This window comes from Carcharhinus amblyrhynchos, chromosome 6, assembly GCF_965287045.1.
Source record: "Carcharhinus amblyrhynchos chromosome 6, sCarAmb.v2.hapA, whole genome shotgun sequence".
Classification (NCBI taxonomy): Eukaryota; Metazoa; Chordata; class Chondrichthyes; order Carcharhiniformes; family Carcharhinidae; genus Carcharhinus; species Carcharhinus amblyrhynchos.
The window spans coordinates 40414661-40440290 of record NC_137329.1 but is presented as its reverse complement, the minus strand read 5'-3'; the positions used below and the strand labels follow the sequence as shown (position 1 = coordinate 40440290).

Sequence of the window (25630 nt, the reverse complement as noted above, 5' to 3'; positions counted from 1 at the left end):
CTCTTCCATGATATCTACAATTGTATTTATTTTGTTGCTCCTCTTAAATTTGGGTTTATAATTATTACTTCCTGATTCACTCAAAGTTTCTTTATTGCACTTTTCACTCTCGTTATTCTTTCTTAATTTAGCAAGTTGCAAATTTCAATCTAGAAAGAGAACAATTCTACCCAGTTATAAGAAAAAGTAATTAAAACAATGGAACTTCTTCACTTACAAATGTGACAATCCAAATGTTTCTGCTGTAAGTTGAAATTAGAGAAAACGTCCTGTTTGCTTAAAAGGTAAATGTGCATAGAAAATAGTAATGAAGTATTACTTACCACACTCTATGACAGTGGATCTGAAGTCTATGAAAATGCCATAACTTCTACATTGTCGAGCATAGTGGGCCACAGCAGAGCACATACATGTTTCTCCACACTTGCAGGTGTCTGTTTTGCATTGTTGTTGATACAGGTCAGGATTCAAATATTGATGACACGATGCAAACAGATATCCACCAATAATGCTACACTTCTCTGTAGCATATGAGGCTGCAGATGAAACATTAAAAAAAATGAAATGTTGAGAAATGTTTCTTTTACAAAATAAAAATCTTCCTGTTGTAAGAGTGGAGTGTAAAGTTAATTAAATCTTTTCACCATTAGCCAATGGTTCAATATCAAACTTTCTCAACCACGTTCTCATTCATCTCTGCTTTGAATCATGAAGAACACAAATTTGAGCAGGCTAGAGTGACAGCAAACTTTCAACTCTTCTTTGCTTTCATGTACGGAAAGATTTATTGGGCAGGATTCCCTACCAGTGTTCGCTATGGGTGAAAATGGTGATGCGGCGGAAGATCTCACAAGATTGCTGAAACGAGAATCTCAGCAGTGAGATCACATTTTCTGATTTAACCTACCCCTTGCCAGAGATGTAACGAGGTTCCCACCCAGAAATGTCAGTGTCATATATATATAGGGGTATGTACATGTCCCTTTAAGTGCCGGTCATGTGTGGGAAGGGGGGAGGAGTGGGGCTTAAGTCGGAACCCAGTTAACCAGTCTAGGGTTTGACTGCGGGATAGTACACATGTCTAATAAGAAGGTTCCCATTGTTTAAGTTTACGAGGCATACTTCATGTTCTTTTTCCACAATACGTTGCTAAATACATACATAACAGCCAGCTGCAGGAAATGCATATGTGAATGTTAGCTGTTGTCCTGAGTATAAATTACTAAATTAAAGGGCTTCCTTGCCGTACATTCCCTCCCCACATTAAAAATTCCCTGCTTGAGAATTCCTTCATTGCCGGTGTGATGCACAGGGAAGTCTAGCTCCTCCAGAGGGAGGGGGACATGCCCCGCATTACCCTGGCATTGCCCCTGGCACTGCCCTGGCACTGGAATTGCTCTGTCACAGGTAAGTAAAGTAAAAGCATTTGGACTAGAAATTGGGTTACTCAGCTTTTCAGCTGCAGGCAGACATAAGTCTGACAATGGGGAAATCTTCCGATTTTAGTACTGGCTCTGGTGAAAAAAACAGGCATGCATCTCCACAGCTGCAGTTCCTTTGGAGATGAGCCGCACATAAATTTGGTGCTCTCACCTATTTACCATGGTCGTGGAGTGGAACAGAGCAATTTCCTGCTGCTGGCTGCCTCTTTGTTAATGTCATTGGCCATTGTACTCAGCAGGAGTCGGATCAGCTTTGTACTAATAGCACATGGTGTAGCCTCTCTGCCTCTTCTTAAATGCCGTCTGTCCTTCTTAAAGGGAAGATGGGCTAAATAATATTGCTGCAATTTCATGGGAAATGAAACTGCAAATGGTCTGGATTGATGTGGTGTTGGATGTGTGCAGGAGGAGAGATGTCATGGTTCAGTGGAAAAGCCAGGTACCCTCAAGGACTGCCCTCGAAGTAGCAGCAGATTATCCCACCCAGGCCCTACCCCCATAACCCCACATACTTACCCACTAATCCCTCTAGCCTGTGCATCACAGGACACTAAGGGGCAATTTTAGCATGGCCAATCAGCCTAACTCGCACATCTTAGGACTGTGGGAGGAAACCAGAGCACCCAGAGGATATCTATGCAGGCATAAGGAGAACGTGCAAACTCCACACAGACAATGACCCTAGCCGGGAATCAAACCCAGGCCACTGGAGCTGTGAAGTAGCAGTGCTAACCATTGCTAATCACTAATCTATAAACTTAATAATTGAGACAGAGACCGAAAAATATACCTTCATTTTCAGCACTGCCCTTGTTCTTTTGAACTTTTCATTTGTTTTTTTAACGCTTTTTAAAAGTCTTACCAGCAACACTTCAGTGCATTATCTTGGCTGCATATAAAATCCATATGATATTGGCATCACAAATATTCTCTAATGACCAAGGCTCAAATGTTCCAGCCCCTCATGCCCAGTGGAATCTTTTCATCCCACCGATGTGAGTGAAGGTTTCAATGGTCCCACAGCGGTGGAGGGGGCTGGAAAATTCCAGCCTAATTTGAACTGGTATTCCAAAAAGACATCCAAATCACCTTAGCAGTAAAGCCAAACAGATTGGAATATGATCAAGACTAATAATAACCAAGTTCACTTCACCCAAGACTCACCAGATTGCTGATGCATGTCACATGGATCTACCTCAGGAACATTGGTACCTGGGTTACATGCTGTGGAGATTCTCCAGGAATTGGCAAACAGCTGTGGTGTGCTTTCAATCATTCCCCCAGGGGACCTTCACAAATGGTAATGAAAATAAGATGGAAGGAAACATTGGGTGCAGTACAACACAAGGCTGTCAATTTGCTATTACCCATCTTCCATTATCACCAATTAACATCTTACTAGTTTTAATAGGTAATAGATAAATGGTAAGATAAAGCCAGAATAATCCCAGATGACTATAGGCTGCTTTCTCCTTTGAGGGAGAAAGCTGACTGGTGATGATTTAACCTGGGATGATCACATCTTAGGAGAAGGGCAAGCTTGAGAAGGCATGCCTTCATGAATAAACTCAACCGGTACAGGATTGAACCCGTGCTGTTGGCGTCGTTCTGCATCACAAACCAGCCGTCCAGTCAACTGGGCTTTCGTTGATTAGTGACCAGAGTGATGCTAACAATGCATGCTCAATTCCCATACTAGCTTAGGTTATTCATGAAGGTCTGCCTTCTCAACCTTGTCCTGTGCTTGAGGTATGGTGATTTTCACGTTAAATCACCACCAGTCAAATCTCCCATTGAAGGGGAAATCATAATAATAGATAATAGAAACACCACGTTTTGCATAATTCTGCAAATAGCTTTAAATTCTCAAAATAATACTGTGAGAAAACATTCAATATGATTTTACATTGACTGGATGTTGCATACCGACTGCATCATTGTGGGGAAGTGCCAAGAATTTAATATAAGGAAAGGAAATTGAAAAACCAAGAAACCATTCCACCACCTAGGAATGGACTATCAAGCAGAGGCCTAATAGTATATCTGCATTTTCTCTTGGTTTACGATGCTGTGTGGTGAGAATAAAAATAATTAAAGTACATCCCCTGACAGGAAAATAATGTAACGATGACCCGTTAGGGTAATATCAGCATATAATAACAGCTAATTACCAATGGTTACAGAAACAACTGAGGATATCGCTACGTTCCAGGTAACTTGGCTCAGCTGAGTCCAATTATTTTTTTAAACCTCTATCCTTCAACTATAAACCTTTGCCCTCATTGCAGCAGGATAATTAACCATTCTTTATTCCTTGCTGAGTTTTCTGACTAAAACTCAAGGCTGAAATTTTCAGACCATCCGATCATGTCAACAGGATTTTCCCATCCTACTGCCGTGAACGGAGATTTGGCTTGTCACCAAAATCTCTATCTTCACTACAGCGGGACCATGGCATGAACTGGCTGTAAGATCACGTCCCACTTCTCTGTTGCAATGAACTGAGAAATAAAGGCTATTTTCTTACATCAGGTCTTTAACAAATGAACTAGATATTTCAGTACAACAATATCTATCTGCACCTTATTATAATACACCTTCATAAATTTCTAGAAAATCTTATTGCTTATGTAATTGATTCTAAACAATATCAAATTAGTTCTTTTCATTGGGCCAATTCTTCCGAGCAGTGGCAATGACAAGTGGTTTGCAATTGCACTCAGATTCTCCCAACACAATGCTGCTGCACATTTCTTCTAGAATTTTCAGATCTCAGCTTTCACAGGAAAGCTGCACTTCCTGTGTACTTCAGGAAACACTGTTTGAGCAGAGTGGTATCAGAGGGAAACAGCTCTGGGCCTTTTTAAGGTATTACCTACTGCTTGGCAAGCTTAAATGCCCAGTCTTTGAATGTGAGTGAATAGATGGGCGAATGAATGAGATGGATAAACAGATATGGTAGGTAAGGTTGGTAGGTGGGTAAGTGAGTAAGTTTGTAGGTGGATAAGTGGCTAGGTGAATAGAATGAGTGAAGAGAAGGTGAGTGAGTGGTTGAGTGGATATGGGGATGAGTTGGGTAATTGGGTGGTTGGGTCAAAGGGGTAGCCAGGTTGGGTCAGTGGAGATAGTCGGGTCAGGCTTGGAGAGATAGTGAGATTGGGGCCAGGAAGGTAGTCAGGACTGGATAAAAATGGAAAGGGACGAGTGCCGGCCGAACGGGAGTGTGCTGAACTGGGGAAAGGCAAGCTATAGCAGGATTAGGAGGGAGCTGCAGGACACTGATTGGGAGGGACTGTTAGCTGGAAAGTCCACGGTTGGCAAGTGGGAGGCTTTTAAGGGCAAAATGAAATGGTTGCAGGGGAGGTATGTTCCAGTTAAGCGGAAGGATGGGAAAGGTAGGATTAGAGAGCCGTGGATTACAGGGGGTATTGAAGACTTGGTCAGGAAGAAAAGGGAGGCGTATGTTAGGTCGAAACGACTGGGTACGGAGAGTGCACTGGAGGAATATAGAGAGAGTAGGAGGGAGCTAAAAAGGGGAATTAGAAGGGCGAAGAGAGGGCATGAAATGGCTTTGGCTGGTAGGATTAAGGAAAATCCAAAGGCACTTTATCCCTATATTAAAGGCAAGAGAGTAGTTAGAGGGAAAATTGGTCCTCTTAGGGACAACAGTGGAGAGTTCTGTATTGAATCGGAGGGAATGGGGGAGCTCCTGAATGAATACTTTGCGTCGGTATTCACGAAGGAGAGGGGTTCGGAATCATGCGGTCTCTTGAAGGGAGCTGAGGATCAGCTGCAGGAAATATCTATTATGAGGGAGGAAGTGCTAGGGCTTTTAGGTAGCGTAAGGACGGATAAAGTTCCGGGGCCTGATGGTATTTATCCCAGGCTGCTTAGGGAGGTGAAAGATGAAATTGCTGGGCCTCTGGCGCAAATCTTTGTCTCTTCTTTGGACACAGATGAGGTCCCAGAGGACTGGAGGGTAGCAAATGTGGTACCACTGTTCAAAAAAGGTAGTAGGGATAACCCTGGAAATTATAGACCGGTGAGTTTGACATCAGTGGTAGGGAAATTAATGGAAAAAATACTTAGGGGTAGGATGTATGAGCATTTGGAGCGTTGCGATCTGATTAGGGATACGCAACATGGCTTTGTTAGAGGGAGGTCTTGCCTTACGAATCTGGTGGAATTCTTTGAGGAGGTGACAAAAACGGTTGACGATGGGAGAGCCGTTGATGTCATCTATATGGATTTCAGTAAGGTGTTTGACAAAGTCCCTCATGGTAGGCTGGTAGAAAAGGTTAAGGCGCATGGGATACGAGGTCAGGTAGCTAGGTGGATTGAGAACTGGCTGGGCAATAGGAGACAGAGGGTAGTTGTGGAGGGGACCTTGTTGGGCTGGAGGCCAGTGACCAGTGGTGTGCCGCAGGGCTCAGTACTGGGACCTCTCCTCTTTGTAGTATACATAAATGACTTGGAAGAGAGCGTAGGTGGTGTGATCAGCAAGTTTGCTGATGACACCAAGATGGCAGGGTTGGCGGGTACTGAACTGGATTGTCAGGTGATACAACAGGATATAGATAGGTTGATGCTTTGGGCAGATAGGTGGCAGATGGAATTTAATCCTGACAAATGCGAGGTGATGCATTTTGGAAGGAATAATGCAGAGAGGAGCTATGTGATAAAAGGTAGACAGATTAGGAGTACAGACATACAGAGGGACCTGGGAGTGCAGGTTCACAAATCCATGAAGGTTGCGTCACAAGTGGAGAAGGTTGTTAGGAAGGCTTATGGAATATTAGCCTTTATAGGAAGGGGTATAGAGTATAAAAGCTGCCGTCTAATGCTTCAGTTGTACAGAACGTTGGTTAGACCGCATTTGGAGTACTGCGTCCAGTTCTGGTCACCTTACTACCGGAAGGACGTGGAGTCTCTGGAAAGGGTGCAGAGGAGGTTTACCAGGATGTTGCCTGGCATGGAGGGGCTGGGTTATGAGGAAAGGTTGGAGAAACTGGGACTATTCTCCTTGGAAAGACGGAGATTGAGGGGGGACATGATAGAGGTATATAAGATACTGAAGGGAATAGATAGAGTTAATAGTGAGAGACTGCTCCCTAGACTGGGTACAAATACGAGAGGTCATGATTTAAGGGTGAGGGGGGAGAGGTATAATTTGGAAGTGAGAGGAAGGTTCTTTACGCAGAGAGTTGTGGGGGTATGGAACGTGCTACCGAGTAGGGTGGTGGAGGCAGGAACGTTGGACTCGTTTAAGGTTCAGTTAGATAGACACATGAGTGAAACGAGGATGGAGGGTTATGGTAGGGGCTATTAAATAAGGTTAGAACCTCAGGAGACACCGGAAAAGCAGGCTTGTAAGATTAACGTTTTTGTCTTTTTATTCCGCAGGTGGAGGTCCACCTCGTGTCAAACGAGGGGCATGCACACGGTGGGTCGTGCGTGGGCTGCTCTTGGAAGTTCCGGGAGTGGCCTAGTACTTCGTGTCGGTGTGTGTGCTTGATCCTGGACCGGTAGACGGGCGCCGCAACAGCTCGGTGACTAGCACTGCTAGCTGTGCAGATACATGGATTTGGGCCTGTGTCTGTGGGAGTTTGCGCATTCTCCCTGTGGTTGCGTGGGTTTCCTCCGGGCGCTCCGGTTTCCTCCCACACCCCAAAGATGTGCTCTTAGGCTGATTGGTTTTACCAAATTGACACTATTCTCCCCTGAATCTGGCTAAGTTAGGGGTTCCATTCGTAGACATGCAGGGTAGAATAGGTGTAGGGTGATGCGGCAGCGCGGGCTCGTTGGGCCGAAGGGCCTGTTTCCCGTGCTGGGTTGTTCTTTGTTCTTTGTTGTTTGACTGGTCGATGAGTAATTGGCTCAGGTCAAGGGGACAGCCAGGGGATAATCTAGTGGTAAGTGTGGCAGTCACGGGGTTGGGAAGGGATAACTGGGTAGTTGGTTGTGGAGGTATCCAGGTGTTAGACCAGGTTTCAATCAATCTAGTAATTCCTGGCTAACTATCCAGCTAATCCACACAGATCTATCTAACTCAAAGTCAGAGACATTCAGGAAGGGTCATAGGCAACAGCGGAATTGCCCTCAAGAGGTTTAAAATTCCTGCATAAAATTCCCACTCAAGTCCAATGTCAAGATTTTCACAGAGTCCTGAGGTTTATTTTGAGAATTACACCGAGTCTGTAACAATCTGGGGACTAGAAGATTTGTTTTATTATAAAATCTTACGTATGTATTTGTCGTGGAAATTGTCTATGTAAGCTGACAACTCTACAATTATACAATTTGACCACCAGGTGGCTTTTCAGAATATTAAAAGCGAGCAAAATTATTTTGAAAATTATTCCTCTAATTCATCCATTTAACTTTAGCTTAGGATAGCTTAATTTAGATTTTCAGTCTCCAGCTCTGATAAATTACTAATTTCTTTGAGAAAGATAACTTATAATTTGCTTTATGGGCTAAAGTAGTAGAATAAAATGTCAATTTATCCTATACTTCAGGTACCATGTGAGCACCTGGTACAAATGAAGAATGGGCATATGTTTGGCACGTAAGGGTTGAAGTTCCTGCCAAGCTTCAGACATAGATATGAAATAAAACCCCATTACTCAACTGCAGTAGTGTCAGAAATTAATCCTTGTTGAAAACAAACACAAAGGTTTAGATACAAAAATTTTCTGATTATGACTACTATTCTTTGTAGCCAAATTGTAGTCAGTCATTAAGTTCTAATCAAAGCCAATTAACCTCAAAGCATGACAAATACTCACAAGAAATCGTCCTGAATATTGTCATTGAACGTTCCACAGAGTCCAATGGTATCCTCTTTCCATCTCACATCCACCTGGATGTAGAGCCGCCTCCCCTCTCTATCATACTGCAAACGCAGTCCAAAGTCTGTCTTAATTTGCACAAACATAGAGCTAAGCTCAGTGACTTCAAACAAATCTGTTAAAAAACAAGGAAGTGTATTATTGAGGATATGGTGTGAAATTTCTGTTTGAGCAGGTTGATGTCAAACTGATTGTACTAATTGGCTGAGTTTTACCAAGTCTGTTGGGTGCAATGCCAACAGCAATTAGGTTAGCTATGTGTCTCAAATTCACATATGCACAATGGATCTCATCATAAATTGTTAAATGTAGCACACTTGAATTGTGGAATTGTGAGTGGTGAGGAGGAAATAAAGAGGCTTCAAGGTGATTTAGACACGTTGAGTGAGTGGGTAAATACATGGCAGATGCAATATAACATAGATAACTGAGACGTTATCACTTGAGTGGGCATAATTGCATCATTGGTTAGTCTTCAAGCATGTCAATTGACTTACAAGTGTTTGCTGATCCTCCCCACCAATACCTTGGAGTTCTCCTAGCCTCGCCCTGCCAATGTTATCCTGGTCTCCCCTTACTAGGTCCTCTGGCAACCTGGAATCTTCCCACCAGTACTCTGAAATCTGCCCCTAGGGTCCCTGGAATCTTCCCCCAGGTATCCTGGAGTCTTCCCTACCCAGGTATCCCAATCAAAAGATGGTTACTCCCAGGTCAAAAAATGCTCAGCGCCCACCAACCATTCCCCCCCCCCCCCCACCCCCGCACCCGCCCCCTCCAGTCAAAGGCTGCTGAGCCCCTGAGTCAAGCCTCGGTACCACCTCTCCCCACTACATATGCAGAGCTGGTCTACAAGCACTTTCAAACTCCCCTCGGAGGGGTGATTGCCAGGTGCCATTCTGACATCAAGCTGCCGTGAATATATTTTTGGTTAGTTGGGTGGTATGATTCCAGCGTATCGGCCTGATAATCAGATGCTAATGTATTCAAATGAGGTTCCCTTCCCTGCCACTGACTTGGGAGAGGAAGTTTGCAATAAGCTTTCACGTCAATGCAAAACATGACCTTAACTTTTTCATGATATTTTCTGTTCCTGTTATCGAACCCACCCATGCTAATGGGAGCAGAAAATCCAGGCCAAAGTCATTCCTTGCCTCCTAGTGCTCTTCTCAAATATAAGCCATAAAACTCTGATGGAGCCGATGCATCTTGTCTAATCTTAATAGATTTGGACTGTATCAAACATCTAAATAGAAATTGTCTCTCAAATAAATGCAGAGTTCTCATTCCATCTCAATGATATAAAAATGTACAAATGATTAACACCAGCTCTTGTACTAACAGGTTAAAAAGAAAATACTTCTGCCAAGCAAAGCTGGTAGAAACTATACACTCAAAAATTGCTAGTATCAGGTAATATTTGGAGATCGCTACCCAGTTCTAACAAGTAGCAAACGAAAATATTTGCTTGTTCAGGAACATATGAATGTGGCTCTGTTTAATTCTTGCAAACGATCAAGCAGGCAGTTAAGCAAATTGATAGATACCAAATACAATTCCTGAAAATGCTATGGGGTAGCAATATGCAATTTTTAAAAGATAAAGACATTTTTAAAGATTTTAGCAGCACTAAGTCAATAATTCATACCATCAGTATAAGGCAAACTGATCCTGTACTGATTAGAATGATACACCTCTCCTGAACGAGTCAATGTCATCTGCTTCTTCACATCTTCATCCACAACCACACTCACTGACTGAATACAAGCACCATTTAGATTCTGAGAAAAGACGCAACAGACACAGTTTAGAATTTCATAATATGTGTGCTTGCTCCATTTACTTTTAGGACATTTACATTGTGATTTCAATCTGTCTGACAGATCTGTTAATTGGGAAAGCTAAATAAAGGGAACACATATTAGACTGGGAATTTCCTCAGTGTTCTCCCAAACATCTGCCACCACTTCATCAGAAGATTAAGGGAAACTTCATTTAGGCAGGATTTCTGCTTGAGACAGCCAAAGGAATATTTGATGATAATCTTAGAACTTGAGCAGTTAAAGTTGAATCAATGTGAAACTTCTTCACTCAAAGCAGCTTAAGAATGTGGAATACTTTGCCATGAAATACCATAGGTGTAAAGTCAATTGAAATATTTCAAAGTGAAATATATAGGACAGAATAGGAACAAAACGTATTGGGGGTGCGATCTTACCTTCTCGTCCCACAGTCGATGGGTGGGGTGAGCCGGTAAGGGTGCAAGAGAGGTGAAACATCAGGTTTGCAATCACTTTCTCATATCTTACGCTTTTATCGGTACCGGACTGCCAGCATGTTAAGTCTTACTCCCAAAAAGGGCACATGGCTGATCTCAATATTTAAATACTATGACAAATAGAATTTAAATATTACAAATGAGCCCAGGACACAATCATTACACAGAGCACAGAGCACCATGGAAATGCTTCAGCCAATCAGAGTCATCTTGCCAAACAATCAACACTGTTTTCTCCTGAAATCATAATTGCCATGATTGTTTGAAATTTGGCATTCTCGTGTTAGTCCTGGTGAGTGCAGGACAAAAAGTTTCAGCAGCATGTCTCCCTTTTAACAATAAAAGCATGTTTTCAAATAACAATTGAAAAGGGAAAAACAAACACAATACCTTAACAAATAGTATACCCTGTACATTTGGATGACAAAAATGCAGCTTAATTTAGTATCAGGGTGTTACACACTGTTCTGGAAATCAGAATAAAAGGCTTTGAAAGGAAATGCACACCTCAGCTGTTCAGAATTCTGAGTAATTATGCTTTTCACTGAAAATGGCCCAGCCAACCAACATGGAAAATATCAGAGGGTTTGTTTGATCTATTTGTATTGTAACAGGTTTCCTGACCTTTGTGAGGTGCTTTACAGCATGGGAAATTATCACCATGGTTCAATAATTTTTAACTGAATATAAAGAGGGCTAAATGTAAAGATTACCAGAATATTCAGGTACAGTTATGATGGAAAACTATTTCCTTCTCACCATTTTTACTGCCTAGAGTGGATATTAAATATTTACCAGTGGTAGCAATAAAAAGTTGAAATGTATGGAGAAAAACAACCAGAAAAGGAGTGAAATTCAAGCCAACAATAATTCCTTGTTCTAGGTGAATTGTCTCTTTGATGACATTTCATCAATCCATGTTCAGCAGGTGTTTTCATATCAACTGCTGTCTCTTTCACCAACCACTTTGCAAACTTCTTTTATCCTAGCCTGCTTTCATCATCCACACCATCAAAGTCATTGACGTTTCAACAGACACAGATAAGGTTCCATTGACTCAACTTCTTGTCCAATTGATTGTCCTAGATGTGTCTGCAAATTTCACATGATTCTTAAATCTACATAGTCTTGGTGAATATCACTTTCATCAGCTTCCTGGCACCAGAAGATTGCTGGCTTTGTGGTTAAAGAGTTAGAAACCTTGTAGGTTTTCTTTCAGGTGAAATGTGATGGCCTCGATTGTGCCATTTAGTAATGGTAAGCTGAAAGGCTTTTATCTCAGAAGAGGTATGCAGCAAAGTCCAGTTATTCAATTTCCAACACCAATCATTACTCCTATCTTATTTTTCTCCAACTGACCTCTTTATATATTTACTTTCCTTCAATTCTGTTTTATTGTGCAAAATCAATTTTGTTCAATCCCCTTCTTCTTTCAGACCGTCTGTTTCAAAAACAAAAACAAACTGTTTCTTACTGTGCCACACTGAGAGTTTTGGAGGCTGATGGTAAATTTTCCAGAGTTACGGCTCTTTGCCAGAATATATTGGCATGTAGCATGGAAGGTGTACACCCGCTCATCAAATGTCTTGAAGTGAATATCTCCAGTTACTGAGCACTCCGCTAGAATCAATAAGAAAAACACCAAGCAAAATCAGATCATCACTGTAAATAATCTCTACATTATTAAACCTAAATCAGAACTTTATGGGTCATTGTAGGAAATTACTGCTGAAAAGTTAATAATTATTACCATATTTTCTGAATCAGAGGTAAATGACAATTGATAGCATTTTGATATTTTCAGCAATGAAGTTAGACATAAACCATTATCAACCCACAAATAAGGAGTGAGACTGCCCTTGAATTGTATTGTGTACATGCAAGTTATGTGGTGCTATCATTTTGACATGGCTTTGAGTAAACATTTCTTGGGGTGGAGTATAGAGAAATGGATTTATGTGGGAATCATTTACTTTGTAAGAACAAATCTGCTCAACATTCGGGGAGACATAAGTCACTCAGTTAAAAAACTAAGGGACATCAGGCATAACTAATACAACTAAAGGGTCGTAGAGTTGCGTAATGAAGTCAGGAATGGCTGTTAATGTGTACAGTGGTAACAAATTCTAGGGACAATTGAAAGTGTTTCTGGAGATATTAAAGGAGGATAGGAGTGGCTGATTCAAGAAAGACTAGACTTATTTTTATAATTGGCATAATTCATAATTTTTATATTTAGGTTAACCATGAACTGCTGTTGCAATTGTGGAAGAAATCCCTCTTCTTATTCAGGTAACATCTAATCATCACCCAACTCTGATATAGAGATTAGCAAAAGGATAATTCATTAACAAATAAGTAAAAGTTTATTAGGCTCTGAATTCAACAGTGTGGAGCTTGTTTGGTAGATATAAAATGGGAAATTTAGCAATGGGAAGACTGATACCTAGTTTGCAATGGACACAGACCATGACTAAATTCAACTATACTTTTATTTAAGCAGCAAATTTTGAAATGAGGTTTCTGAAGCCCTTTTCATTGCCCTTCTCTAAAGTGTGAAAAGTCGTCAAAACTTCCATTGCTCTAAACGTGGCCAACTTTTTCAAGTTCTATTGTGGCCTAACCAACAGTCCTTAAAGGGAAAGATTTATCTTGAAACTTATCTCAATGTGGAAGCAGAAGGAGCAGAGGCTACTTGAAACAGTTAGATGACTACTCCACTGAGGCACCGATTTGCCATTTCCAGCTTGTACAAAATGTCAATGAAAACCAATTGAAAAGTAATTTAGGCCTCCGAAATACCACATTGACTGGGCACAACAGGTGAATCCCCGATATTGTGTCTATTTGTGGCCCAAGCCCAAAGCTTATCCCACATAATAATTAATGACACACAATATGTAAAATACAATAAGAAAAATTGTTTACCTGAACAGTTATTCTCGGTACAGTTCCAAATGCCACTAATGCAAATACTGCAACCAAATAAAGATATTTAAAGTGAAATGAATTGAAGTAATACTTCAATTCCTTATTAGGACATTTTTTTAAAATCAATTTACAATTATAAAAATATGTAACACTTTGACAACAGAATATTTAGCACCATCAGAAAGAGTGAGAAATAGAAGGCAATAGCGAAATGAGGAAAATTTATTATAACAAAGTGTGTGTGTGTTCGTTCAATGCAAGGGATGGGGGATGTGAAAATATGGAAGTTGTGTATTGGAAAAAGAAGTAAGGAGAAGAGTATTAGCTTGAAACTGGTAAATAGATGTATTGTACCAGTGTAGCTGGATAGAAGAGTGCCAATTTGAATTCAAAGAGGGGTACAATTGTCAAAATGAACTAGAAGTAGAAAGATATGTTTCTATTGCAATGCGACAGCTGGTTGGATGCCTGTGCTTCCTGTTTAGAGGCGGGGAGCATTTAATCGGGATTTTTCAACTACCTTCGCACAATTATGTCTGAGGCAGGAAGGCCAACTTAAGGTTGTTATCTTGCCACCACTGGTATTCAACACACTCAGCCTGATTAAGAGGTCCAAAATCAGAAAATTGCTGGAAGTTGAGGTGGGGGGGATGCCCTCCAGTGGATGCATTATTGGCATTCCCTGGTGGCACTGCCATGTAAGTGAGAGCTTCCAGTCTCTGACAGGCAGATTTCAGAGGACGAAGAGAAGGGGTTGCAGGATTGCCATTCCTGGGGTCTGAAATTCTGCTGGCCAAGTAAGTGCCTGATTGGCATCTAATATGGCAGAGTGTCTCTAACCACCATCACCTGGATTAAATTTCACCCAGTGTTTCTAAACCAGATCTGGAAAAGATCAAGTGCCTCTCATAAGCTGGGTCCCTTAGATCTTCATGTATTTATGCTTGCCTTCCACATGATCAGAAGATTACATCCAAAGATTAGAATCCATAATCTTCGGTGACACTAAGCTACAGCTGACACAAGGATACCCTTGGGTGTTCAAAAGTGTTAATTTGTCACATTTCTACTCAATGTTCATCAAACATGATCTTTAAAGTCCCACTGCCTTGTCCTTCCCATTGTTTCTTGCTGCCTGTCATGTAGACTTCTGTCTTGTGAAAAATTGTAAAACAGGAGTTACAGACAAGAAATATGTGTCTGTGAGAAGGATGGATTATTGACAATAGAACTGCGTTTCTGCTTTTATGGGTGGAAATGGGGATGCACAGTGGGTTCAGAATTGGTGTGACAGATAGTTGCACTGTTTCAAATTAGCTGAAGTGTACCTAACTTGGTGCATCCTGAGCACTCCTAGAGACTAAGTGTGAGCCTTCAGGTACCCTTGCCATAGTAGATTCCTCCTTCGACTGCACCTCCTCCTTCTCCCATGTAGCATGGTTAACATATTCCTCCTCATGCAGCTCCAATCCTCTCTGTTACACAATGTTGAGCAAGGCACAACAGACCATTATAATTCAGGACATCCTCGCTAGTACACACTGAAGGGAGCCCCCAGATCTGTCCTGGCGCCTGAATCACATCTTCAGTGTTTCGATGGCTTCCTCAGTGATCACACTTATGTTCACGTGGCTTCGGTAGTGCCTTTCCTGGACATCAGTGATAGGCTTCCTCACAGGTTTCATCTGCCAGATACTTATAGACTGTAACCTTTGTCCCTAAGGGACAAAGATCTGTGAGAGAATTGACGCAGAATGAGGCATTATGGCAACTCACTGGGAATCTTGCACATACATGGATGATGAGCTTTTGCTTGTTGTATAGCAGCTGAATTAATTAAGTGCAATTCCTTTCAATTGATGAATACTGATCAGTAATCTGAGTTGCTTTGATTGTCAAATGTGACAACATGTTATCATTCCCTGTACCTATAGGAATCCTGATGTGGAGATGCCGGCATTGGACTGGGGTAAACACAGTAAGAAGTCTCACAATACCAGGTTGAAGTCCAACAGGTTTATTTAATAGTAAACCCACAAGCTTTCGGGGTATGCCCCTTCATCAGGTGAGTGGAGAGTTCTGGTCTCTGACAGAGCAATTGTGCTCTGAAAGTAGCTGCACCTCTGACCAAACTGTTCCAGGAAAGCTCAACAGGCAATTAATCAACAGCCTTGATCCAAGCATGAACAAAAAAATCTGAATTCAAGAGGTGAGATGAGATTGACTGCACTTAACAAGGAGGCAGCATTTGACCATGTGTGGCATCAAGGTATCCTGGTCATGCTGAAGTCAATGGGAATCAGGGGAAAACTTTCCGATGGCTGTAGTCTTTCCCAGTACAAAGGAAGATGATTGTGCTTGTTGAAGGCCAATTATCTTAGACCCAGGACATTTCTGCAGGTCTTCGTTAGAGTCACACCCTAGGCTCAATTGTTGCTTCATCAATAACCTTCCCCTCCATCGTAAGTTCAGAAGTAGGGAAGTTCATGAATGACTGCACAGTGTTCAGTAGAAATTATAAATCCTTAGATACTGAAGCAGCTCCTACCTGCTCCATGTTGGACTTATTGCAGTGCATTTACCAAACCCTGAATATATGAATGTTCTTTTACTTAGTCTCTACATAACACTTTCCAGCATCTGTCATTTTAAGTTTCAGAAGTTTCTTAGTTATTACATAATGGACTCATAGAAAAGCTAAAGGATAACTAGCTATACAATACCAAATTATATGATAAGTAGATCAAAGTCCCATACTTTATACCAAACCTTTTCATTATGAGTTATTTTAACCAGGTGCTCAAGAGGTCTGAATAACCATGATTCTCCCTGCAGGGCTCTTAGGAACAAATTGATGGAGGTTGAAGTCCTCTCCCCTGACAAGAACTTTCTCTACCTTATCTCCAAGTCCACCTCACAACTTGATACAGAATTTAGTATTTGGGTCAAAGGCTTCTAAACGATGAAGGATAATTAATCATATGAACCCGAATGATCAAAAGTATAGAATTCTGGAACATTCCTATTATGTGTAATAAGGGTACTTTTCTGACATAGATCCCTTGGAAGTAAGACTTTCATTCTGGCATTGTATATTGGAAATCCAAACATACCCTTCATTCAAGGTTTGCACCATTAATGGTTGGAAAATACTACTCAGAATGCACCTGAATTCCTGATTAGCTCTCCCTGCAGAGTGAGTAAAGTCAGAAAATCAGCTCAAGTATATTGATCCAGTATATTCTTATCACTTGTTTATATTCCTATTGTTCTCCATCTTATCATCGTCGTTGCAATTGGAGGTCCGGTTTTGTTTAAAACTCTCCCTGTCAAGTACATATTTAATAAGGTATCTAAAAACTTGAATTTACATTTATGACACATCCTCTAATACATAGCTAATAATAGAAGGATTTATAGTTTTTAATGTAAAATGAATTCTACTAAAAATAGAAACAACTCCAAAGTCACTAACCAGTAGGTGCATTGCTCCTGAATTTCAGAGCCTGATGTATAGGGAATACCGTGAAACATACAAGGACACTCAGTGGGGTTCAAACAGGATCCATTTTCGTGAATTAAACCTGTGAGAAGCAATTATATCAATTTATATCTCATTTCTAAAAACATTTTACGTTTGTCAGAAATTTCAATAGGTCATGGTATTAGAAGTTATATTCAAGACTTATGTGATAGGCAGGTGCAGGAAATTACTATCTTTTGGATAGCCAGCTGATGAAACTGGAACTAATCACAGCATTTCAGTAATAATATTCATGCATCAAGAAAAATTTGATTGTTCTGTAAGAATACTTTTTTAACAATGACAACCATATATTTACAACAGTATCTTTAATGTAATGAAACATCCCAAGATACTTCACAGGGATAGTATAAGACAAAGCACGAGACCAAGCCACATGGTAAGTTTTGAGGTTTGTCTTAAAGAAGGAAAGCATGGGGGTGGGTGGGACAGGGGGTGGAGCAGGGGGGTTGGAAAAATATGCCAGAGCAACTGAAGGCACAGCCACCAACAGTACAGTAATTAAAATGGGAATGCACAAAAGGTCAAGGGCACAGATTTCTTGAAAGGTTGTGAGAGTTTACAGTGAGTTGTGGGGGGAGTGGGCAGCTTCGGAGGGAAGGATGAAAATTTTAAAATCAAGACATTACTTGACCAGGAATAATTGTAGGTCAGCGAACACAGTAGTGAAAGTGGAATGCAACATGCTGCAAGTTAAGCAGAGGGTGGGATGTGGGAAACCAGCCAGGATTGCTTTGGAATAAGAGGTGATGGAGAAATGAAGGTTTCAGCAGCAGATGGACTGAGGCAGGGTGGAGTTGGGTCGAAGTAGGCAGTTTTTATGATGTTACAAATATGACAACACTCACCTCAGGATGAAATGTCACACCAAGGTTACAAATAAACTGACTTAATGGACTGTTCAATTAAAAATAAAATGTAAACACTTCTATTCACTCTGTTATTTGATTTGCTGCATTTTTTCCACTGTCTCTGAATTGTTACTTTAAGTGCGATTTTATTTTCTCTCAATTAACTTACTATTAGTCTATTCTCATCATTTTTAAAGAAAGCATTTAAGAGCTGATTTCACTTTTCTTCCTCCACCATTCTCATTTGGAAAGAATGGCAATATTTATTTTAAATTACCATGTCATCTTATCTATCCAGCCAGATTTAAAGATAATTAAATAACTTAAGATGAAAAGATACATATGGTCTCATTGTCATACAAACATGTCAATTTTTGAAACATTAAAACAGGATAGGTTGACAATGGACAAGCAGATAGTATTATCCTTACCTACGAGCATTGATTTTAGCCTAAATGCTCTAAATTATAACTCTACCTTTAGGGCAATAGCATCCATCAAGGCAGAGAAAATCATTATCAATGCACTCCTGCTCCAAGCCACATGACACGGGACAACAATCCACACATTCCTGGTGGACAAATTCACCTTCACAAACTGCCGCTGTGGGAAAAGAAAGCACCAAAATAAAAATGATCAACTGAAATAATTTGGGATTTTCATTCATGGATCATTAAATTATTTTCGTAAGAGATAGGTTTTGGAATTCTTACATTTATCTCGTGACAACTGCTCTCAGCAATTAAACATTTCCCTAGCTTTGGCTCCCAATCCCAACACTAAATATTTCTAGTCCTTGTTTCATATCTGCTCGATGTAGAATAAAATTCCCTCTGTGAACCATGTGCCTACAGCTCAATCTAAGTTGAGTACCTCAAATTATGTCTGCATAAATTTATACATTTCCCATATTATCCTAATGATCTGTCTAAATAAGATCCTGTGAGATCCCACAATACTGGCAGCAACTGTCCACGCAGTCAGTTCACAAGAGCAAAGATCAGAGAGTGTTCCAGTCTGACCCATGACAGAAATCAATGGAGACAGGACCAGTAAAATTTGGAGAACAGCCAAAAGTTGATTGATTCTGGAGGGATTTCCAGTCCAATCAAAATTTCACTCACAGTCTCAGATGTTAACTATAATTCATTAGTTACACAAGAATAATACACAAGAACCTTGTACTGATAGTGTTGCAAAAGTCTTTCCAGCAATTGTTCCACATTAAACACAAATTTTGTTGACTTAACTTATTCCTCTTTAGAAATATGGGGCCCAATTCTCCCATTGCAACCCATAATTTTTCTGGCAGGTCAGGTTGGGAGATATGCGTATCGGCCATTTCGCGGGTCCCTGTGAGTATTTACAACCCGCGCACATCTCCCTACCGGAAGAAAATGGCGCCATCGGGAATGTGAGAAGTCTGGCAGGAAACGAGGTAAGTAATTTAAATATGTTTTAAATGTAATTTAAATGTCATTTCAACGTGATTATCCATTCCGTGCCAGCCCCAGTAGCATCACCCACCCCATCAGGAGTATTTCATTCCGGCAGGTTTAGAGTAGTTCCTCACATTTGGGGAATTAGCAGGAGACCACGCCGGAGTGAAGGGGGGGCTGCAATCGAAGCCCCCCATGGGGTCAGGCAGCAGGGACATTGTGCCTCTGGGCATGGGCAGCCTGGCAGTGCTAGCCTGTGCCCCCTGGCACTGCTCAATGGGCAAAGTGCCCAAGCCCAGAAGGCACCTTGGCACTGCTAACCAGGTCTAGGGCAGTGCCAAGGGGGCAGGGCCTATTGTGGCAGGTCCCAAAGAAGATTGGTGGGGATGGGGATCAGTCTGGGCTGGAGGAAGGTCAGTGATCAAGGTAGACTGAGTGGAGGGGGGGGGGCGGTGGTTCTGCCAGGGTGAGGGGGATTGTCACTGCTGGTGGGGGGATGGGCTGGACATTGGGGCACTCTGGGGTTGGGGTGGGGGGGGGGGTGGTTTCAGGTCTGGCCTGGGAACTGTTGTGGGGCCACAATTGGGCCATGGAGGGATGGGGAGGAGCACTGAAGGGGCAGCACTGCAGTGGTCCTGGGCTGGCCAGCGATCAAGCTGGCTAGCAAATGGGCTGACAGATCAGAGCCACTGCATATGCACAGAGTTCCAGAACTTTCAGACTCTGGCACAAATAGGTCCTGCCCCCCTTCCTGAGTTTTTAATGAGATTCACGATTGTGACCTCTGCATTGCACAGAGTGGGAAGATTCGAGTGAAAAGCTGCGCTGAAAAAAGTTGTGATTTAGAACAGTTTTCCCACCAATTCAGCACTTCTGGAAGAATCATCCCCATGAAGTTTTATCATTTAGAAATAAGCTACATGCCTAGGATAGATGTATATATAATCAGCCTGATAGCTAGAGGAATAGGTTAGTTCTGTAAGTTTTTTTCACTGAAAGTTACTTCAGGTTTCATTTTCATAGAAATAAGATTAGTGGGGTAACTTAGGTAATGACGGCTAGTCTGAAAAGGTGTCTTTAGTGGGACAGCAACTTGCAGATAATTAGAACAAACAAAGAGTAGAAAGTTGTGCTCAGTTTTTAAATTAAATCTTGCTTAAAAAGGTTTAAGAAGACTTGGACACTGAGGAGAAAAGCCAAAGAAGAAGAAAGAGCTGCTTACGTATGCCAACTGTCCCATCCAAATGAGACTGATATTTGCTATGTGCCATGGTAATTTATCCAAAAAAATGAAGTATCAGGTTCTGACTGAAAACCATTGGGTGGGATTTTACAGCCTCTCCCATCCTGAAACTGGAAAATCCCACACGAGGTCAAATGGATCTTTCTCTGATCTGCCTCTTGACTGCTTCGACTCCCGTGGTGGGCGCAACGCTAAATTTCCAGCTATTTTCTTTCTCCCCCAGAGAAACAGGCAGGACATTTCTCCAGATCTTCTGACACTTGGTCAAAACAAAAAGCAGGGGAAAGAATGTTTTGCACCATCATTTCTGAAAAGAGCATCCCTATCTCAAATAGAAGTTAAAGGCCCCCTTCCCCATCACTACCAGCATCGGGGCACCAGAGTCTCCTCTTCCGTCCCTGCCCTCCTCCCACCCCCACAGTGCAGGCATACCTCCTCCTCCCAGCAATGCAGGCTTTCACCGCTTCCTGTAATGCAGGTATACATTGCATCCCCCTCTCTCCTCATCCTGCAATGCAGGCATTCCCCTCATTCCCTCCCCTGTATTACCCCTGCATTCAGAAATCCCCTCCCTCCACCATTCCCCTCCTCTCATTCTGAGATCTCGTCAGCATAAATCCAGTTATGACCTCTCACAAGAATTAGCAGCTATAACAGGATTTGGACACGTATCGCATGGGCCTGGAAAATCCTAGCCATTGTCCATTCGATAACCAAAGTGTCCTATTTCATCTTAAACTTAATATTTCACCAAATTCGTTGCACTCAATTTTGATTGATTGGTTAGACGTTGCTAACACTCAACTGTCTTCAAATTTTTAAAAAATATTACATTGCTCTGTGCTAAAGGCATTTTACTTTCTAGGTGCATTGTTTTTTAGGATGGGTACCTATCTCACACCAACAACTACATAGTCTAAAGTGGAGTCATAGATCCAATGAATGCTGTCAGTTCCAAAGTCATCCACCTCCAGTCATGATGTTGGCGATTTTCTCAGTTTTTGCCTATCTTGATATTATGACAAACATTACTTTGAATTTCATAACTTGTGACTCAAAAATCTTTGGGTGGGATTTTCCAGCCATACTCAGCTCAAAACTGGAAAATCCTATCGGAGGTCAATGGACCTTTGCACGTATGCCCTCTGCCCACTATGATTTCCATGGCAGGCAGGATGGGAAAATTTCCCCCTTTGTGTCATAGCCAACAATCTATAGAACTGGTCGATAAGTCTGTTGCATTGCGTCATACCACACTGGTTGAATAACTGTCTCCATTCGTGCAGTGGTCGATTTGCTTGTGCACAAGCTCTTGCATACTCAGTCAGCACTCCACATAATGTTGTATTATCAAGCCCATACCTGATAGAACGAGGGAAAGTAACAGTATGGATCAGCAATTGCACAGCCAGATTAATGATGCTTTCTTCATTTAATCAAAAGTCTTGTTTTTGACTCCTGAACACTTGCAATCCAGTCAATGAACCTAGCTTTTCAGAATGCTAAAAATTATACTGTTTAAAACTTGCATAATCTTTCATTGTCATAAAAAAAATTTATGGGATTATATATTGTATGAAACTACTGATAAATATAATAAATATACATTGATAAGGACTTGTAATTCTTTAAACATACTCACATGCAGAGATCATTCACACAGCTGGCCATATATGGATAAGGTTGTACATAATAATGGCAGTGGATAAAAGGATATTCGAGAAGCACTGTGCACATGTCTCTTATTTTCTGGAGATCATCATAAAAATGTTAGGAACACTTATAAAGTCAAGGTGTAAATTAAATATACACCATATTTTACAAACCAGAAATGGAAACTGGCATTATGTTTTCAATAATATATTAAAATTTAAATGGAGTCTGTAACTAGTCAGATTAATTACATAGAAGTTAGAAACATAATGCAAGAGTTGTAATTACATTATTGATAAACGGCTGTAAAATATCTTTTAACTGAGCCTAATTGACACATTAAACTGATGATGACTCTGTGAAGCCCTTTCAGAAAACTTAAATGAATTTGTGTAAACTAGGAAAACAATAAGTAGTCCATTAGTTTCTACATTACAACAGTGACTAATCTTCAATCGTACTCCATTGGCTGTAAAGCACTTTAGGACATTGTGAAGTTGTGAAAAATACAATAGAGATGTACATATTTCTAACATAACAAAGTTCATTCCACAATTGTATGGAATCTTCAACAGCCAATAATTAAGATATTAATCAGTCTCTACATTAAATAGATATAGTGTGAATAGTAGATTCTTGACCAACTGGTCATTCTTTTTCTTCAGCATGTGACAGAGGTGGAATTTTCTGTCTGTTCCCACCAGCAGGATCTTGCAGTTCCACTGACAGCGATCTCCCACAACCAAGTTGTGAACAACAGGAAGCCCCGCTGACAGCAGTGAGACTAGAAGATCCTGTCACCAGCCAATGGCAGGCTGCATCTGCCACTGCAAAACATGCCATGAAGGGAGCAGAAATTGCCACATATGGTTTGACCACATGGAAAATAATTTAAATAAGGATAATTGTAACATCCTGTGATCCGAGCACAGAACCACATTTTAAAGAGAATAGGTTGGTGAAAGGAGTTCCACGTGTAGCTATCCTTAGAGTGGGGGAAACTACAGAGGTACCACTCATGTCTGAGGGCCAAGTGGTTGCAATTTACAAATATAATGGTATTTTGCTCCAAAAGGTGAATAGTTTGAATTCAAAGTCTACTGTTGGCCTGACAGATTTAATAAATAATTATCTGATGCAGAATTAGCATAACTCTTGAAAGTTACGTACTCAAAGTGGAAGAATTTGCAGGTTTACGGGGAAAAAAACTACACTGTAGAAATACACTGGACAGCTCTGCCAATTGAACAGCTCTATTGAATGGCAGCACCACTGGTGAGGCAATGACACCCACCTGAGTCCTAGAATCGTCACTAGATCCCAGGCCACAGGCGAATGATGGTAGGAAGAAGTGAGGGGTGATCAGTATCAAGGCCTTCCTGCCACAAACTAAATCAGGATAGAAGCAGGAAGTTGGTGGGTCCTCAACCACCAGCTTGATGAAATTTCCCCTGCCACCAAACTCGCCACAGAGCTAATATGAAGTTAGTCTTTCAGCTTCTCCTTCTGTTCCATGCCCAGCTACATGTGATAGCCCACTTCTTCCATTGCTTCTACTTCAAACAGATCATACGGTAGGTTGCTTCCACAATAAAGATCGTTTTCTATGTGGTCAAACCATTGATCTTACCAGGTTGTTGGGATGGAGGTGGATAAGGTGCAAAGGTGGAGCAGGTTGAAGTTGCCACTCTGCTCTCATCAGAAGCATGTACCCTATTTGACTCAAAGATTGAAATTCATTCCACCATTCAGCAGGGTTTTTTAGAGAGGTGCTTGTGCCATAAACCATTTGTTACCACTGAGCTAAGGCTCACTTCCAAAGCAAGTTTTAATTTAACATAAATTTGTCTATCTGAAATCATGTATGAAAAACACAAAGGTTATCCATTTGAAATAATAAAACTTTGCTTCCATCACAAGGCCCATCGATATACTTAGAAACTTGATTGGACAACAATCATAGCAATGATACAGTAATAGAGAATAGAGATGTCAGACCAAGGGTCCGTTAATTAGATATGAAAAAAGGTGTATTTTGTTTATCTGTTCTGACAAAAGCCTGCAATCTGGGATTCGGTTTTCTTCTGTGACTCCAGCAGTATTAGCTATGGAAATTTCAAGCAATTCACAGATGCCCCACTAACAAAGTTAAAATATATTCAAATGTTCAATTTATTGAATATATCGTAAAGAAAGATATCAAATTATTGACATCCTTTTCTGTTATGCTATTCATACATTACAGCGTGATAAACCTTTTTATATACATAAAATTTAATTTGATCAAATCTGTCCTGCTTATGAATGTAGATTTATCTCATTGATTTATTATTTATGTATTATTTGTCACATATTTATTAGAGAAAAATATCTGTATTCTTGTTTCTTAACTCAAATTCCGGCTCTATAGCAAACCTTTCTACTGTTGGCTGTCTGTGTTAGCTCCATTGTTTTTAACCAGCCTCTTATCCAGATTTTGAGCTACGTACACCTGTCACAGTTTTCTCTTCCAATATCATTGTCAACCATTATCTTCCAATTGGTGTTCTTTGCCCCTCTGCTCCTGTTGTCTTTCTTTCTGCTCCTACTTCAGCTTCTCTGTTCTGAATGTGTTTCATATTATTCATTTCCTCCAGCTTCCCCCATAATGGATCCCATCAAATTGTTACCATGGCTTTACGTTCAGCGCACAAGCGACATTACAGGAAATGTACTGCTTATGAAAATTTGTTTTCGGATTAAGCAGTTACAGATTCTGGAAGATAAAATTGTTGCTATATTACTAAAATCAATTATATCTTAAAGAACACATATTGCAGCAATGTATCATATTATAGTTGTACTGATCCCAGCAAAGAATTAAAATTTGAAGTTATTACTATCTCTGGCATTCATAAACAACATCAAAACAGTTATTGCAAATAAAACTTGGTTAAAACAAAATTGGTTTATAACTAACTTCAGTTACTCTTTTGCTTTGTCCAGAACATGGTGCTGGGTAGTTGACTGGAATAACATGACAAGGTTGCTTATCTGGCATGTCTTCTCTCCAGCTGTTACCAAAAATAGCTATTTCCTCCGTCAGCAAACCTTAAAAAAATTAAAAAATCATTTAACTTCATTCGATAAAAGTAAATAGTCCTTGAAGCCCACCATTTCCTCTTGAATGAAAATCAAATGGAAAAGTAACAGATCGTAACTAATGGGCACTTATTGAAAAATGAGCTAATTCCATTAGGCTTCCTGCATTCAGCAAATTGTGCATAACAGCAGCAAGATTCTATCTTCAGGAACACCAGTCGCTGAGAGCTTGCCATTGTGGAAGTCGAAAGTGCCATTGCAGGGCACTGGGCTAGTTTTCAAAAGTGTACTCTAGCACCAGTGAAAATCATGACGTGAAG

General features: G+C 40.8%; 1 protein-coding gene across 1 annotated transcript in view; it reads right to left on the bottom strand.

Moving 5' to 3' along the window:
• otog (otogelin) overlaps positions 1–25630 on the bottom strand; it is a 248022-nt gene that overhangs the window by 185268 nt on the left and 37124 nt on the right. The window contains exons 9-19 of the mRNA XM_080189956.1: positions 25189–25319; positions 22219–22325; positions 21829–21938; positions 18372–18497; positions 16975–17083; positions 13497–13543; positions 12043–12188; positions 9939–10071; positions 8231–8408; positions 2607–2731; positions 324–536 (exon numbers count right to left, since the gene is read on the bottom strand). Coding sequence (XP_080046082.1) covers positions 324–536; positions 2607–2731; positions 8231–8408; positions 9939–10071; positions 12043–12188; positions 13497–13543; positions 16975–17083; positions 18372–18497; positions 21829–21938; positions 22219–22325; positions 25189–25319 — 1425 coding nt within the window. The remainder of the gene's footprint in view (positions 1–323; positions 537–2606; positions 2732–8230; positions 8409–9938; positions 10072–12042; positions 12189–13496; positions 13544–16974; positions 17084–18371; positions 18498–21828; positions 21939–22218; positions 22326–25188; positions 25320–25630) is intronic.